Raw genomic sequence first — 14,256 nt, forward strand, 5'->3', positions numbered from 1 at the left:
GGATCTCGAATTTGCGATCTCGAGTCGGGATTGCATTCTCGACCCATTACACCACCAGGTCCTCCTCCTATCCATGCGAAATTCTTATTTGATTTGATTTGATTTGATTCTTTCGATCTATGTATAGTCATTAAGCCGACATTTTATTGGGCGTATAATGTAGCCTTTTTAAAAAAAATACTGTTTATATTCTTTAAAGAGGTAAAATCTTATGGTTGTCTGGAAGAAATCGCTTTAAGCGATAAGGTCACCATTTGCCGTGTACCTAGTTGAGTCTCTTTTGTAACTATTTTCTTTTATTTTGGTGCAATTAAGTATATTTATATAACTGAACTACCGGGGCCTCCTTAAAAGTATGGCCAAACTACCTTCAACATTACTTCAGTTTAAGTCGACCGATCCTATTAACATATAACTACTTTGCACTATAAAACATACTTTCTCTATTATGCATTTTGTGTATTACTTGATAACAATAAACCTGTGTGTATTCAAAGTATATAATATTATATTGAATTGAATGTCTCTCTTGTCAGTAGGTCAGCTGGAAGAAATCTCTTTGTTTAGAGATAAGCTTTCCTGTACTGTCTGTTTTCTTTGTATGTTCCTTGTGTGTTTTATTGTGTACAAATAAATAAATAACCCGATGGGGACATTGTCGAAATCACTTTGTGAGACTGCCCTTTGTTTGGTAAGGACTTTTCAGGCTTGAATCACCTAATTGTCCGAAAAAGTAAGATGATTCCGTGCTTCGGAGAGCACGTTAAGCCGTTGGTCCCGGCTATTAGCCGTAAAAACACCTCCACCAACCCGCACTGGAGCAGCGTGGTGGAGTATGCTCCATACCCCCTCCGGTTGATTGAGGAGAGGCCGGTGCCCAGCAGTGGGACGTATATAGGCTGTTTATGTAAATAAACACACTATGGTTAAATAATGAAGACTGCTCGCTTTGCCCACCATTGTAGGAAAGAAAGTAGTTTATTTCTTCTTTCCGATCTTTAGGGAATAAAATATAACACTATGATTTTGCAGTTAAACGCTGCGCAAAGGGTTATTGTGTAGAAATATAACCAAAACAATATGTTTACTCAAATAGTATGGGGAGCTGTCAAAATTTAAGAACACTCGACAGTAGCGACACCTGATGAGAGAAATAGGTAGTTTATATCCTCATTACGAGCGTCTGAAATTGGGTAGTTTCCTAAACCAAAGATAAATTATGAAATTTTGATTACTAAATAAAGACAGATTTAAAGGTGACAAAAAACGTTTTCTTTTTTTTTTAATTAATTATTTAATAAAGAAAAATCACGTGTTTCTATGACGTCACAGTGTGCTTTTTCATACAAATTCCATAGTAATTTCGTGTTTTGACGTTTAGCAAAAAGTAACTGATTTGACTAGTTAGAAACTAACCTACTGAACTATTACTGTTTCATTAATTCGTTTTTTATCGTCATCAAGTAATACCTACTAATGTAAACCTTAAAAGTATTTGTCATATGGTCGAATTTTGGTCTAGAGTAATTTGCTATAGCATATTTAGAAAAAAAAGCATTTTAGGTATTTTGTAGTTCTTTTTAAAAAATCAAGCACTCACAATAATGTCCTATTTGAAATATAAATAAAAAAAGACGCTTTTATAATTTTAAAATGGAAGAAATGGCACCTTAATGGAATAAAAAAAATCATAAATAGAAAACAAAAATATGGCAATGTCTCGATTGGAACGTTTTTCATTTTTATTATTCTTATGTAGTTTTTTATTATTATTTTTATTTCGTCGAATGCATAAGTGTGTATGATTTGTCATGATTGCATCAATAAGTATTTAGTTTCTTTATTATATTTTTCAACTAAAATGCATCTGGGAATGTTATGTAGAAAATTGGAAATGTATAGTTGTATTAGACATTTATATACCAAAACGCGAGTTTTGGCCTAACAGTCGTAAGATCGATTGTTCTTTTAAAATCCAAGTAATTATTGCGTCTGAAAATCTCGGTCGCAAAAAGTTATACACCATAATCAAACCCGATTTTAACACCTCCAAACTTTTGACCGAATTATCGTTTCGCCGAAAATTACTAATATTGAGTATATTACTTCCATATGGAGTAAGCTACAGTAGTATTAAGTTTCATTTTTTGCCAACAACATTTTAGGTGATTTGACAATTCGGCGAAGTGACACTGGGAAAAGTATTCGGGTCGATGTTGCGGAGATAACCATTGTAACGGTTTATTTTATGGTAAATAATTCAGCTGAATTTTGTAAACCTTTAGGTTTTAAGCTTATCGTCATCATGTATGCATGTAGTATAATAAAGCCGAAGCTTAGATCTTGGTGAGCAAGCCGTCCAAGCCGAGGACTTCAGGCAGCTCAATGTCTTCAAGCCGGATCGGCGACGCGCTGAACGGGAATTGAACTGAGAAGATCATCTTCGAGTCCATGAGGAGGTTTTGCTGTGAACAGAGATGGAGGTAATTTAATTGAAAGTTGCATGAAATTATGAATTCCACATAGAATCAATTCACCTAAAAAACAATATTGGTGCCGAGTCCAGTACACACCATGTAATTTTATTTTAAGTTACTGTCATTTTCTTATCCGCCGAAAAGGGACGGGCAATTTTCAGGCATAAAATTTATTATAACACAAGTTAATTTTAGGCAGAAATTTAAAAACCCTTCCAAAATTTTACATTGGCCAATAACCCGACAAAATTAAGTTGTTAGCACACGTCAAACGGATTGCATGTGAGCGAGATTCATATTTTATTCGCCCGGGTTACTCTTTCATTCTAAAATTAACAGTTGTCCATCATCCGTCCCTTTCCTTTTCGGCGATTAAGAAAATGACGGGTATAACTTAAAATAAAGTTAAGGAGGTGTCTGCAAGAATCTTTTTCTGTACTTTAATTATGTTTCATTCATCATTGTGGGAGAAAATAATGTGTACCGGGTGAGAGCCATCAGCGCTCCCCATTTGTCCGGCCAAGTAGTTAATGCCATCTGCGGCAAATCTAAAATAAGTCACGTCAAAAAAAAAGGAGAAAATAAATTTTATTTTATTTATCTCACCGGCTCCTTGTCAGCGAGCGGGCCGGCTCTCTCCTGCATCTTCTTCTGTATCTCGTGGATGAACTCGCGTGTCACCTTCACCTCGTACTCTTCAGCTGGTGTGTACATGTTCAGGATCTGGAATGAGACGGATTTCTTATTTATTTATTATTACAAGTTCTTATAGCTAATTTACACCACTATCCGGATGAGAGCCTTCAGCGCTCCCCATTTGTCCGGCCAAGGCGGATGAGACGTTCGTTATGTAAAAATTGACGATTCAAAGTGTAACTATGTTACCTATCGAATAAAGATATTTTTGAATTTGGATATACTGACCTTGCAGACTTGCATGGCGGTCAGGTTGCAGCACATGTCCACGGTGCTCTGCACGTCAGCCATGGACTTGCGTGCCTGCAGCAGCTGAACAGCCTGCGTGATCGGCTTCAGTACCGACAGGATCTCTTCCACCTTCAATAAAAACGCAAAACAACTAGAACTTCTATCAACCCCATCAACCCTGGTGTCAGGGTTACTATTGAGCCGCCAAAAGCCCCTGACATGGCTCACGTAACAACTACTAACTCACATCAGTAAGTAGTAACCAACGGCTCAACGGCCATCGAAGCACGGATCATCTTTCTTTCGGACAATTAGGTGATCAGCCTGAAATGTGTTAACCAAACTAGGGATCACAAAGTGATTTGCGTGATGTGTCCCCACCGGGATTTGAACCCGGGACCTCCGGATCGTGAGCCCAACGCTCAAACCACTAGAACTAGAAGAACAAAGAAGAAATAAAAAAAGTCAAACCAGTATACTCACACTCTTCTGTCCATACTCAGCGAGATTCTCCTTAATCCAGGTCTCAAGGTGGGAGATGTTGTATCTGATCTGCAGCCCCTTCGCCCAGCAGCACAGATCCTTGCGGAGAAGCAGCTGGTTCAGGCTGTACGCGCAGATGTAGTAGAATAACTGGAGACGAGAGATGATATGGGTTAGTATTGTGAAGATGATGAAAATAAACAATATTTTCATCGTCATTGTGGGTCAAACTCTATCTCACATAGTGAACGAGTGCCCTCTACACCGGTTCCCAGGTGGCATAGCCGAGCTGCATTGTGTGACGGATGCGGCAGAGACTTGGTTGAGGGAGCTTAAGCTGGATATATGATCCACGCAGGATATTTTATTTTTGTCTGCCCCCTCACTCTTTATTTAAGAGCTGCGCTCTTGTCGGTGGGGTAATCGCCTTCATTACTCCATAGATAGGGCGAGTAGAACGGTGGTTGCCCCAATCGCCTTCCGTTCCGCAGCACACCGACCAATTTCTCAATCGGTGATGTTCTAGCTAGAGCCCTACCAGAATCCAGAATTTTGTCTGCCATACGCAATAATAATCATTGTGGGTTAACCCTCTGACTGGCAACACTAAACGGTTGAGAGTGCGTTCGGCATACTGACCTTCTCCTATCATGTGGTTGTGAGGTGGATTAACAACCTCATCAACCCTGGTGTCAGGATTACTATTGAGCCGCCAAAGACCCCTGACATGGCTCATGACTACTAACTTACATCAGTAAGTAGTCATCACGACCAACGGCTTCCGAAGCACGGAAGACAATTTAGGATTTTAATTTGAATTGGCACAGTTGGCTCGACCATTATAGACGGCGATACGGCTCATCTATCACGTTGGTCTAACAGAAAGCTCGGTGAGGTGTGGGTGCTTAGTTCATCTTGCGATGGATGTATCTCTAGCACGATTAGAATGAATGAATGAATTGAATGAATCGCGATCAGCCAGAACGTAATTTCGATAGAGAATGTCAAATTGTCAAGCATCTTGGTTGACATAAACCTGGGTTAAAGAGAATAGGCTACTTGACAACCTAGTCAAATGTGGTACTTTTTTGGAAACGTCAAAACGAAAGTTGTTTCTGGAGTTTGTATGGAAATACTGTCCTGTGACGTCATCAATAAAAGCGGTCAAACGTCGTACTCATTGTTACTTGATTCATAAATAAAATTCGAAAATAAGTCGAAAAGTAAAATGAGATTGAGTTTTGATCATCTTAGACTGGCTTCTATTTTCAGATTAGCATTTTACGATTTACCTTTGACCCAGTCAAATACCCAATTGCACTGACTGACCTGTTTGAATATCATGACGCGGAGCGAGGTGTCTATGGCGAAGGTCTGCAGGTGGTCGTGCGTTGCTGACAGCTCCATCTTGAGCTTGGTGGGGCCCGCGCCGCCTCCTGGGGGCGAAGGCGCCGCGCGGGCCGGCCCCGACAGCCCGCTGATCTCCTCGTGTTCCAGGATAGCCGGGACGATCAGACGCTCCAACTGCCGCTCCAGCAGGAGGATTAGACCTGGTTCGAAATTAGCAGTGTTACTACAAAACACAAACTAAAAATAAACTAGGTTAGAAATAGTATTTCGCGCCACGAAAGAAGTCGGCGGATTTGAATGAAACTAACTTGACAAGTCATAATAATTCTATGCGGAATCTGCGACAGTAGCACCGCGGCCTTCGGGACTTCTTTCGTATACGGATTATATTTTAAACATAGTTTATCTTTTAGTCTTTGTTTTGTAGTAACACTGACATTGTTTTCAGTTTACGCGGTTATTATCATAATTAAAACACATAATAACGGGTTCTTACCGCGTTTAAAGTAGGAATATGAGACTCCTCGACTAAAAAAAATAATAATCGAAATCACAAATCAAATCGAATTGATTCGTCTAATATCCCTATTTTAAACGCGGTAAGAACCCGTTATTCTGTGTTTTAATTCTGGATCGAAATGATCAAGAATTAGATGACCAATTCTTGTCTCTTAGAAATCAGATAATCAATGTAATCATCATGGATAAACTTGTTGAAGGTCAACGTAACATTGAATCTACATCATTTCGCAACGTGTTATGACTGAGGAGAAGAAATGACAAGAAACTGCAACAGCAACACATCTTTTAAATCAATGAGGGTACATTACAAGTTATTTAATAACTAGAGGAACACATTCAATACCAGGCATTCTTATCATTTAGGTAATCATTAATCTTAATAAGCTTTTTTGTTCATAAATTTGTTTTGTGGCAAATTCAAAATATGTCTAGTATTTTATTGTAAGAACGTATAATTATATAACCATAAAAAATATACAGGGTGTTAGTGACATTGTAACTAATACTCAGGGGGATGATTCAGACCATGATTCTGAGTTGATATCAAGTGGAATTTCCTGACGGAAATTTCGTATTTTTTTTAAATTTTTTTCATTTCCATACTATTGCAACGGAAAATTCCACTTGATATTAACTCAGAATCATGGTCTGAATCAACCCCCTCAGTATTCCTTACGATGTCACTAACACCTGTTATGCCTCTGTTACATTATATTTTTGAATAATTATGTACCCGAGCAGTGAGAAAATAGGTAATCTCGCCATCTGTATTTTTCCCTTTGGCCGCCATCGCCGCGTTTCGCAACTAGTAAATGTAGGGAGCGCTGGTAATTGTAATAAACCCCACACAAACAATTGAATGAACTGTATTACTTAGGATATTAATTTAATTACAAGATCCAAACATTGAGACGCGTTGGCTTGCTCGCGCTAGAGATGTGACTGACCATAAATGGTAGACTATTAGGTATGTCCCATACATAAAAATATGGTTGCCTAACTTAGTTGCCATGATGGAGAAGGGATTACATATTCGCAACTGGTATTCTTCATACACAACTAGTTGCCAACATACATACATACATAAACAGCCTATATACGTCCCACTGCTGGGCACAGGCCTCCTCTCAATCGACCGGAGGGGGTATGGAGCATACTCCACCACGCTGCTCCACTGCGCGTAGTTAACAAAGGAGTAAAATTCTTCCTTTGCAACTGGTTGCGATGGCAGCCGAAGGGGTATTTTCTTTGGGGAACGTGTCCTGGAGAGTTCGCTTGGCTACTTACCCTGGTATATGGAGACAGCAGTATCGCTGAGCACTTGCCGGTACTCGGAGAGGTCGAAGATGCGCAGGCACTGCTGGTTCTGACGCGGTGTGTTGTGGCTCTGGTAGACCGCGTCTCCGGAGTACTGACGCAGGTTGTTGAGGAGTCTGCACACATACAGTCATGAGCAATATAATGTCCCCGATTCCTGCAGACACCGCCTAGTTTTATTTTAAGTTATATCCGTCTTTTTCATATCCGTCGAAAAGGAAAGGGACGGATGGTTCACAGCTCTTAATTTTAGGAAGAATGAGTAAATGAATGAATAACCCGGGCGAATCAAAAGGTTTTATGCTTGTCGATTACCCGTCCCTTTCCTTTTCGGCGGATAAGAAAATGACAGATATAACTTAAAATAAAATTAGATGGTATTTACAGGAATTAGCACCAATGTACCCACTTTAGGACCCTGTCGCACTAACATATTTGACATTTAGTGAGACTTACAGTTCAACTTGTCGAAAAAGTTAATGTGACATGGTACCAAAGTGTATAAATATTAATGCCGTACACACATAAACTCACAAAATACTGAAGTATGTCAGTGAAGGCATATCATCATCATCTACCTAGCATCATCCCGTTTTCCACAGGGTCCGCTTACCTAACCTGAAGATTCAACAGGTCCGGTTTTTTACAGAAGCGACTGCCTGTCTGACCTTCCGACCCGCGAAGGGAAAACCAGCCCAATACAGGTTAGGTCATATACCTTCGAAACTGCATTTCTCGGGAATGTGGGTTTCCTCACGATGTTTTCCTTCACCGCTGAGCTCGTGATAAACATTTATGATCCATGAGTTCGAAAACAAATTCGACTTACACTGGTTTAGACCTGTGCTGGGATTCGGACCTGCGACCTCAAAGTGAGAGGCAAGCGTTCTACCAACTGGGCTGCCACGACTCTTTAGTAAATGCATGTCAACAATGAGGATAACATCTGCCTATTTCTCCCATCAAGTGACGCTACTGTTGTGTAGCTGTGGTAGCCCAATTGGTAGAACGCTTGCCTCTCACTTTGAAGTCGCAGGTTTGAATCCAGCACACGCCTAAACCAATGATTGCCGAATTTGTTTTCGAATCCATGTTTGGGTCATAAATGTTTATTACGAGCTCAGCGGTGAAGGAAAACATCGTGAGGAAACCTACATTCCCGAGAAATGCATTTTCGGAGGTATGTGACCTAACCTGTACTGAGCTGGTGTTCCCGTCACCAGTTGGAAGGTCAGACAGGCAGTCGCTTCTGTAAAAAACCGGACCTGTTGAATCTTCAGGTTAGGTAAGTGGACCCTGTGGAAAACGGGATGATGCGAGATGATGGAGATGTTGATGATGATTGGTGATTTTTCAGTTACCTGAGCATATTCGCGAGCCACAGCACACTGTACTCGACGCTGTCGGCTCGCTTCTTCAGGGTCCTCTTAACTCCGGAGCGGACGCCCTTCATCAGCTGGTGCATCTTGGGCTCGTCATCCACGTGGTCCATGTGGCGAAGCATCATGAACAGGATGTATGCTGGCAGCCCAGGGAGCAGGGTAACAGCTACGCGGGGTTTGAGGTCTGTAGAGGATTAAGGTTGTTTGTGAATTTCGAAACTAGAGAGAATATAAAAAAAAATGAAAAATGTTTTTATTACCAGAAAACAATACAAATTGGCACATAAAATAGGATGAGTACTTATATTAAAAATATATCCAAATGAACAGAGGTTCCCAAACTAGGCGGAGCCTGTATCTTGGGAAACCGTAAAAAAATGGGTACATGTGATATTGGCGCATAATTTGCCAAAGGAAACTTAAAATTAAACTTACATCTAAGTATTAGAGCGAAGGGTGTGTGTTAAGTAGCAATATGAATGTGTGAGTATACGAGTTTAGTGTATGCCAGTGTAATAGTAGAAGTAATCACAACAATAATAAGTCAGTATCAAAATAAGTGCATATGTATTTATGTATGTGAGAGTGTATGTGTGGGGGTCAGAGTTAGGATAATTACATAAACTCACGCCTATTTCAAAGTAAGCTAAGACTATGGAAATCCATTTGCTTCGATCCTGACACACTTCTCTTGCTTCCTCCGCATTCATCAATCGTTTCATACACACACGCCGGTTCAGAGTAGATTGTACTGAACCTTTTCTAAGGACATGACCAATTTGGTCAATGTACGTCCTTCTAGGTCTTCCTCTGCCAGCCCTACCACCAACCAACCTAACCAATCCAATCCTATGTGTGTATTTGAGGTCCAATGGTCGAGCGTTGGGCGCACGATCCGGAGATCCTGAGTTCGAATCCCAGTGGGGACATATCACAAAAATCCCTTTGTGAGCCCTAGTTTGGTTAGGACATTACAGGATAATCACCTGATTGTCCGAAAGTAAGATAATTCGTGTTTCGGAAGGCACGTTAAGCTGTTGGTCCCGGTTACTGCTTACTGATAGTACGTAGTCGTTACATGAGCCATGTCAGGGGCCATTGGCGGCTCAATAATAACCCTGACACTAGGGTTTTTATTTTTTTTAGTTATTATTAGGAAGGTACACCAACAGATTATATAATAAAACATAAAATAAAAGTTAAATGGAATTAGACTGTTACATAAGCCAATTATAGGTGCACACAACATCTGCAGTGTAAGACAACGTAATCGTTTAGGTAGATAACTAAATTATACAAATACAACTATATAGATAATTAAAAAAAGGTTGGTAACCTCACAACCCACACGATAGAAGAAGTGAGTGTGGGAGTGTGTGTGTGTGTGTATGAGAGAGAGAGAGAGAGAGAGAGAGAGAGAGAGAAGGCGTGTGGGTGTGTATGTGTGTGAGAAGGCGTCTCAGTGTGTATATGAGAGAGAGAGAGACGGCGTCTGTGTGTGTATGTGTGTAAAAAGGCGTCTGTGTGTGTGTGTGTATGAGAGAGAGAAAGCGTCTGTGTGTGTATGTGTGCGAGAAGGCGTCTAAGTGTGTGTATGAGAGAGAGAGGGAAGGCGTCTGTGTGTGTATGTGTGTGAGAAGGCGTCTAAGTGTGTGTATGAGAGAGAAGGCGTCTGTGTGTGTATGTGTGTGAGAAGGCATCTGTGTGTGTATGTGTGAGAGAAGGCGTCTGTGTGTGTGTATGAGAGAGACAAGGCGTTTCTGTGTGTGTTGTGCACGCGCGCGCGTTTTTGTATGTGTCTGAGAAGGCGCGCGCGTTTGTGTGTGTGTTTAGGACATACCCAATATAAGTTTCTTGATGATGGCCGGTTCATCTTGTATCTTGTACTCGAACATACCGAGGTACTCCCTCTCTTTCTTGCGCGTCACCGGAGCTATTTCCACCAGTGAGGCGTTCTGGGGGACTACTGCGTCTGAAAAATAAAAAAAAACTGGTTTTTAAACACAAACACAATTTTTTTCTGAAATACTTTCACAACTGTCTAGTTGGCAAACCTAAGCAAAAAAAAAAATATCGACAGTTACACATTCGTACGCACATTTTATTGGCTTACATTAAAAAAATCCCGAAAATCCCGGGATTCATTAAATTTAATCGCGAAAATTTCGGGACTGATCTACGATCAGGATCCCGATGAAATTTAAACATGAAAATTTCGGGACTGAAATATGATCGGGATCCCGGTATCTCGGGATTCGGGATCCGGGATCCCGGTATCGAATCTTCTAGACATGACTGAACTCAACTTACCGCCGCCCTCGAGTATGTCGTTGACATCCTCGACGCCGACCTCCTTCAGCTTGTTCACCAGTAGCCGTATCTGGTTTTTATACCGCCTGCAGCTCTCTGATAGCTTGTCTACGCGCTCCTGTTGAAAAATCAAAACAAAACATACATAAAAGTACGCTATAGCCGTTCCCGCTCGGTGGTGGAGGAGCTCGGTGGCGCAGCGGTAAACGCGCTCGGTCTGCGATTTTTGAAGTTAAGCAACTTTGGCAAAGGCCGGTCATAGGATGGGTGACCACAAAAAAAAAAACAAAGAAAAGATTTCATATCGAGCTCCTCCGTGCTTCGGAAGGCACGTTAAGCCGTTGGTCCAGGCTGCATTAGCAGTCGTTAATAACCATCAATCCGCACTGGGCCCGCGTGATGGTTTAAGGCCCGATCTCCCTATCTATCCTTAGGAAGGCCCGTGCCCCAGCAGTGGGGACTTTAATGGGCTGATGATGATGATGATAGCCGTCCCTCGAATATACACACACACACACACACACACACACACACACACACACACACAAACACACACACACGCACACGCACGCGCACGCGATTTACTTTCTTTGTATTATTTCTAGATTTTATTTTTATTTCTTTTATTTTATTATTTAATGTTTCACTCTTACCCTAATCTTACAAATATTCACTTGTTTACTACGGAAGAGCGTTGGCTCCTAACACAGGCTTTTATGCTTAAAAGGAGTCATCAACCCTAATTTAGAATTTACTACTGTAAAGTGAAATAAAATATTTTTCATTATTTTTCATTTTCATATCCAACAGCAGTTTTACAGGTAAAGTTAAAGTATCTAAATTACATAGTGTGTCTTAGCCAATAACAGGATATCATAGATTGCGTTAACTATTGAACCGAAATTAAAAGAAAACAATAACAAAACTTAAATGAACAATACGCTAGGGTACAAACGAGTGGAATTTTCCGTTGCTAAAGTTTCGAACGGAAAATAATTAAAAAACACACTAAAATTGTCATGAATTTTCCTACAGGAAATTTTTGATATTAACTCAGAATCATGGTCTGAACGACTTCCGTGGTCCAGTGGTTGAGCGCTGGGCTCACGATCCGGAGGTCCCGGGTTCGATTCCGGGTGGGGACATATCACAAAAATTACTTTGTGGTCCCTAGTTTGGTTATGACATTACTGGTTGATCACCAGATTGTCCGAAAGTAAGATGATCCGTGCTTCGGAAGGCACGTTAAGCCGTTGGTCCCGGTTTCTACTTACTGATGTAAGTACGTAGTAGTTACATGAGTCATGTCAGGGGTCTTTGGCGGCTCAATAGTAATCCTGAAACCAGGGTTGATGAGTTTGGTAATTCACCTCACAACCCACACGATAGAAGAAGATGATGGTCTGAATCATCCCCCTCAGTATTCGTTACGTTGTCACTAACACCCTGTATATTTATGGTATAGTTTACCTGCAGAGCCAAGCTCTCAGCCGCTAATCTGATGATCTCATTCTGCGCGAACTCCTGCTCCTTGTTCTTCGGCTCTTGGCTCAGCTCCGCACTTAGCAACCTAGAAAACATCATTCAATAAACACATATACCTACAAATCTTGGAAAATACCTATTCATCATCTCCCTAGCATTATCCCGTTTTCCACAGGGTCCGCTTACCTAACCTGAAGATTTTGACAGGTCCGGTTTTTTTACAGAAGCGACTGCCTGTCTGACCTTCCAACCCGCGAAGGGAAAACCAGCCCAATACAGGTTAGGTCACATACCTCCGAAACTGCATTTCTCGGGAATGTGGGTTTGCAGTGGCTGCAAGTTGTCTTTGATTACTTGTGGCTCTGCCCACCCCATCAGGGATTACGGGCGTGAGTTTATGTATGTATGTATGTGTGGGTTTCCTTACGACGTTTTCCTTCACCGCTGAGCACGTGATAATCATTTATGATACGAATATGAATTCGAAAACAAATTCAAGAATCATTGGTTTAGGCTTGTGCTGGATTCGGACCTGCGACCTGAAATGAATGGGGTGGTCTGACACAAGTAATTAGGAGACAACGTACAGCCTCTTTATCGTAACGTAGAAATTTCCAGCCACAATAGTAAAATAATGTAATGTATGTATGTAATGTAGTAAGTCTTTCTATTTATAATGCTGTCTGTAAAAGTTTCAGATATGTATTGCTGTATGTGTACCAAATAAATAAATAATGAGGTTTAGATTTTAAAAGACCATTCTGTCTTAGATCTTCAGCCTGGTCATGGTACTTCAGCATACCCCGGACACTCCATATAGAAAACTCATTGTTGCCGTGTGCCGCCTGACGTGTAAGAGCGAGCGAGACAGAAAGTCCGCGCGCTCTCCCTTGCTCCTTAAAGACCCAGAAGGGGTGAGGTCGCGCCCGATACGGATTGGTGCGGGCGGAGAGTTACCGTTCTATACGTAGTGTTGTTCTTTATGACTTTAGCGCCAAATAGGACTTGGTTACACTATAGACCTGAGAAGGACTGTATTTTACTTGATTACACTTTAGCCGCAAATAGCACGTTATCATGTTCTTGAACAGTTTGCTTTTGTAAATCTTGAAAATATCTTTATTTCTTCGATGACCGATTCTCGATTTCTGACGACTTAGGATTGTAAAGGTGGATTTTATTTGACTTGATTACACTTTAGTCATAAAAAGGACTTTTTATTGCCTTAGTTACACTTTAGTCCTGAAAAGAACTTTTTATTAACTTGGTTACACTTAAGTCCCGAAAAGGACTTGTTGTTAACTTGGTTACACTTTAGTCCCTAAAAGGACTTTTTATTGCTTTAGTTACACTTTAGTCCCGAAAAGGATTTTTTATTGACTTGGTTACACTTTAGACCTGAAAAGGACTTTTTTTATTAACTTGGTTACACTTTAGCCTAAAAAAGGACTTTATTAACTTGGTTACACTTTAGCCCCAAAAGGACTTTATTACCTTGGTTACACGTTAGCCCCAAAAAGGACTTTATTAACTTGGTTACACTTTAGCCCTAAAAAGGACTTTATTAACTTGGTTACACTTTAGCCCTAAAAAGGACTTTATTAACTTGGTTACACTTTAGCCCCAAAAAGGACTTTATTAACTTGGTTACACTTTAGTCCTGAAAAGGACTTTTTATTGACTTGATCACACCTAAGTCCCAAAAGGATTTTATTAACTTGGTTACACTTTAGCCCCAAAAGGACTTTATTACCTTGGTTACACGTTAGCCCCAAAAAGTACTTTATTAACTTGATTACACTTTAGTCCTGAAAAGGACTTTTTATTGACTTGATCACACCTCAGTCCCAAAAGGACTTTTATTAACTTGGTTACACTTTAGTCCCGAAAAGAACTGTTTACTTCTATAGATCTTCTTTTCGCTTGTTTCTATGATTTCTTCGCGTTATTTTTTCTTCTTCAGATCTCTTGTTCACGGCCTGATATGTGTCGTCAGTTTTTAA

The 14,256-nt window shown here is 40.6% G+C and overlaps 1 protein-coding gene across 2 annotated transcripts in view; it reads right to left on the bottom strand.

The window, feature by feature from the left end:
• Positions 1 to 534: 534 nt before the first annotated feature.
• Positions 535 to 14,256, bottom strand: part of LOC126378328 (unconventional myosin-Va) — a 55,896-nt gene continuing 42,174 nt past the window's right edge. For both annotated transcript variants that reach the window (XM_050026560.1, XM_050026559.1), the window contains 10 exons: positions 12,239 to 12,338; positions 10,769 to 10,886; positions 10,299 to 10,430; positions 8,438 to 8,642; positions 7,047 to 7,192; positions 5,217 to 5,437; positions 3,888 to 4,037; positions 3,402 to 3,533; positions 3,084 to 3,200; positions 535 to 2,465 (listed from right to left, as the gene is read on the bottom strand). In XM_050026560.1, the coding sequence (XP_049882517.1) occupies positions 2,337 to 2,465; positions 3,084 to 3,200; positions 3,402 to 3,533; positions 3,888 to 4,037; positions 5,217 to 5,437; positions 7,047 to 7,192; positions 8,438 to 8,642; positions 10,299 to 10,430; positions 10,769 to 10,886; positions 12,239 to 12,338 (1,450 nt within the window). In that variant the 3' untranslated portion in view covers positions 535 to 2,336. The remainder of the gene's footprint in view (positions 2,466 to 3,083; positions 3,201 to 3,401; positions 3,534 to 3,887; positions 4,038 to 5,216; positions 5,438 to 7,046; positions 7,193 to 8,437; positions 8,643 to 10,298; positions 10,431 to 10,768; positions 10,887 to 12,238; positions 12,339 to 14,256) is intronic.

The sequence above is a fragment of the Pectinophora gossypiella genome, chromosome 26, assembly GCF_024362695.1.
Source record: "Pectinophora gossypiella chromosome 26, ilPecGoss1.1, whole genome shotgun sequence".
In the NCBI taxonomy this organism is placed as follows: Eukaryota; Metazoa; Arthropoda; class Insecta; order Lepidoptera; family Gelechiidae; genus Pectinophora; species Pectinophora gossypiella.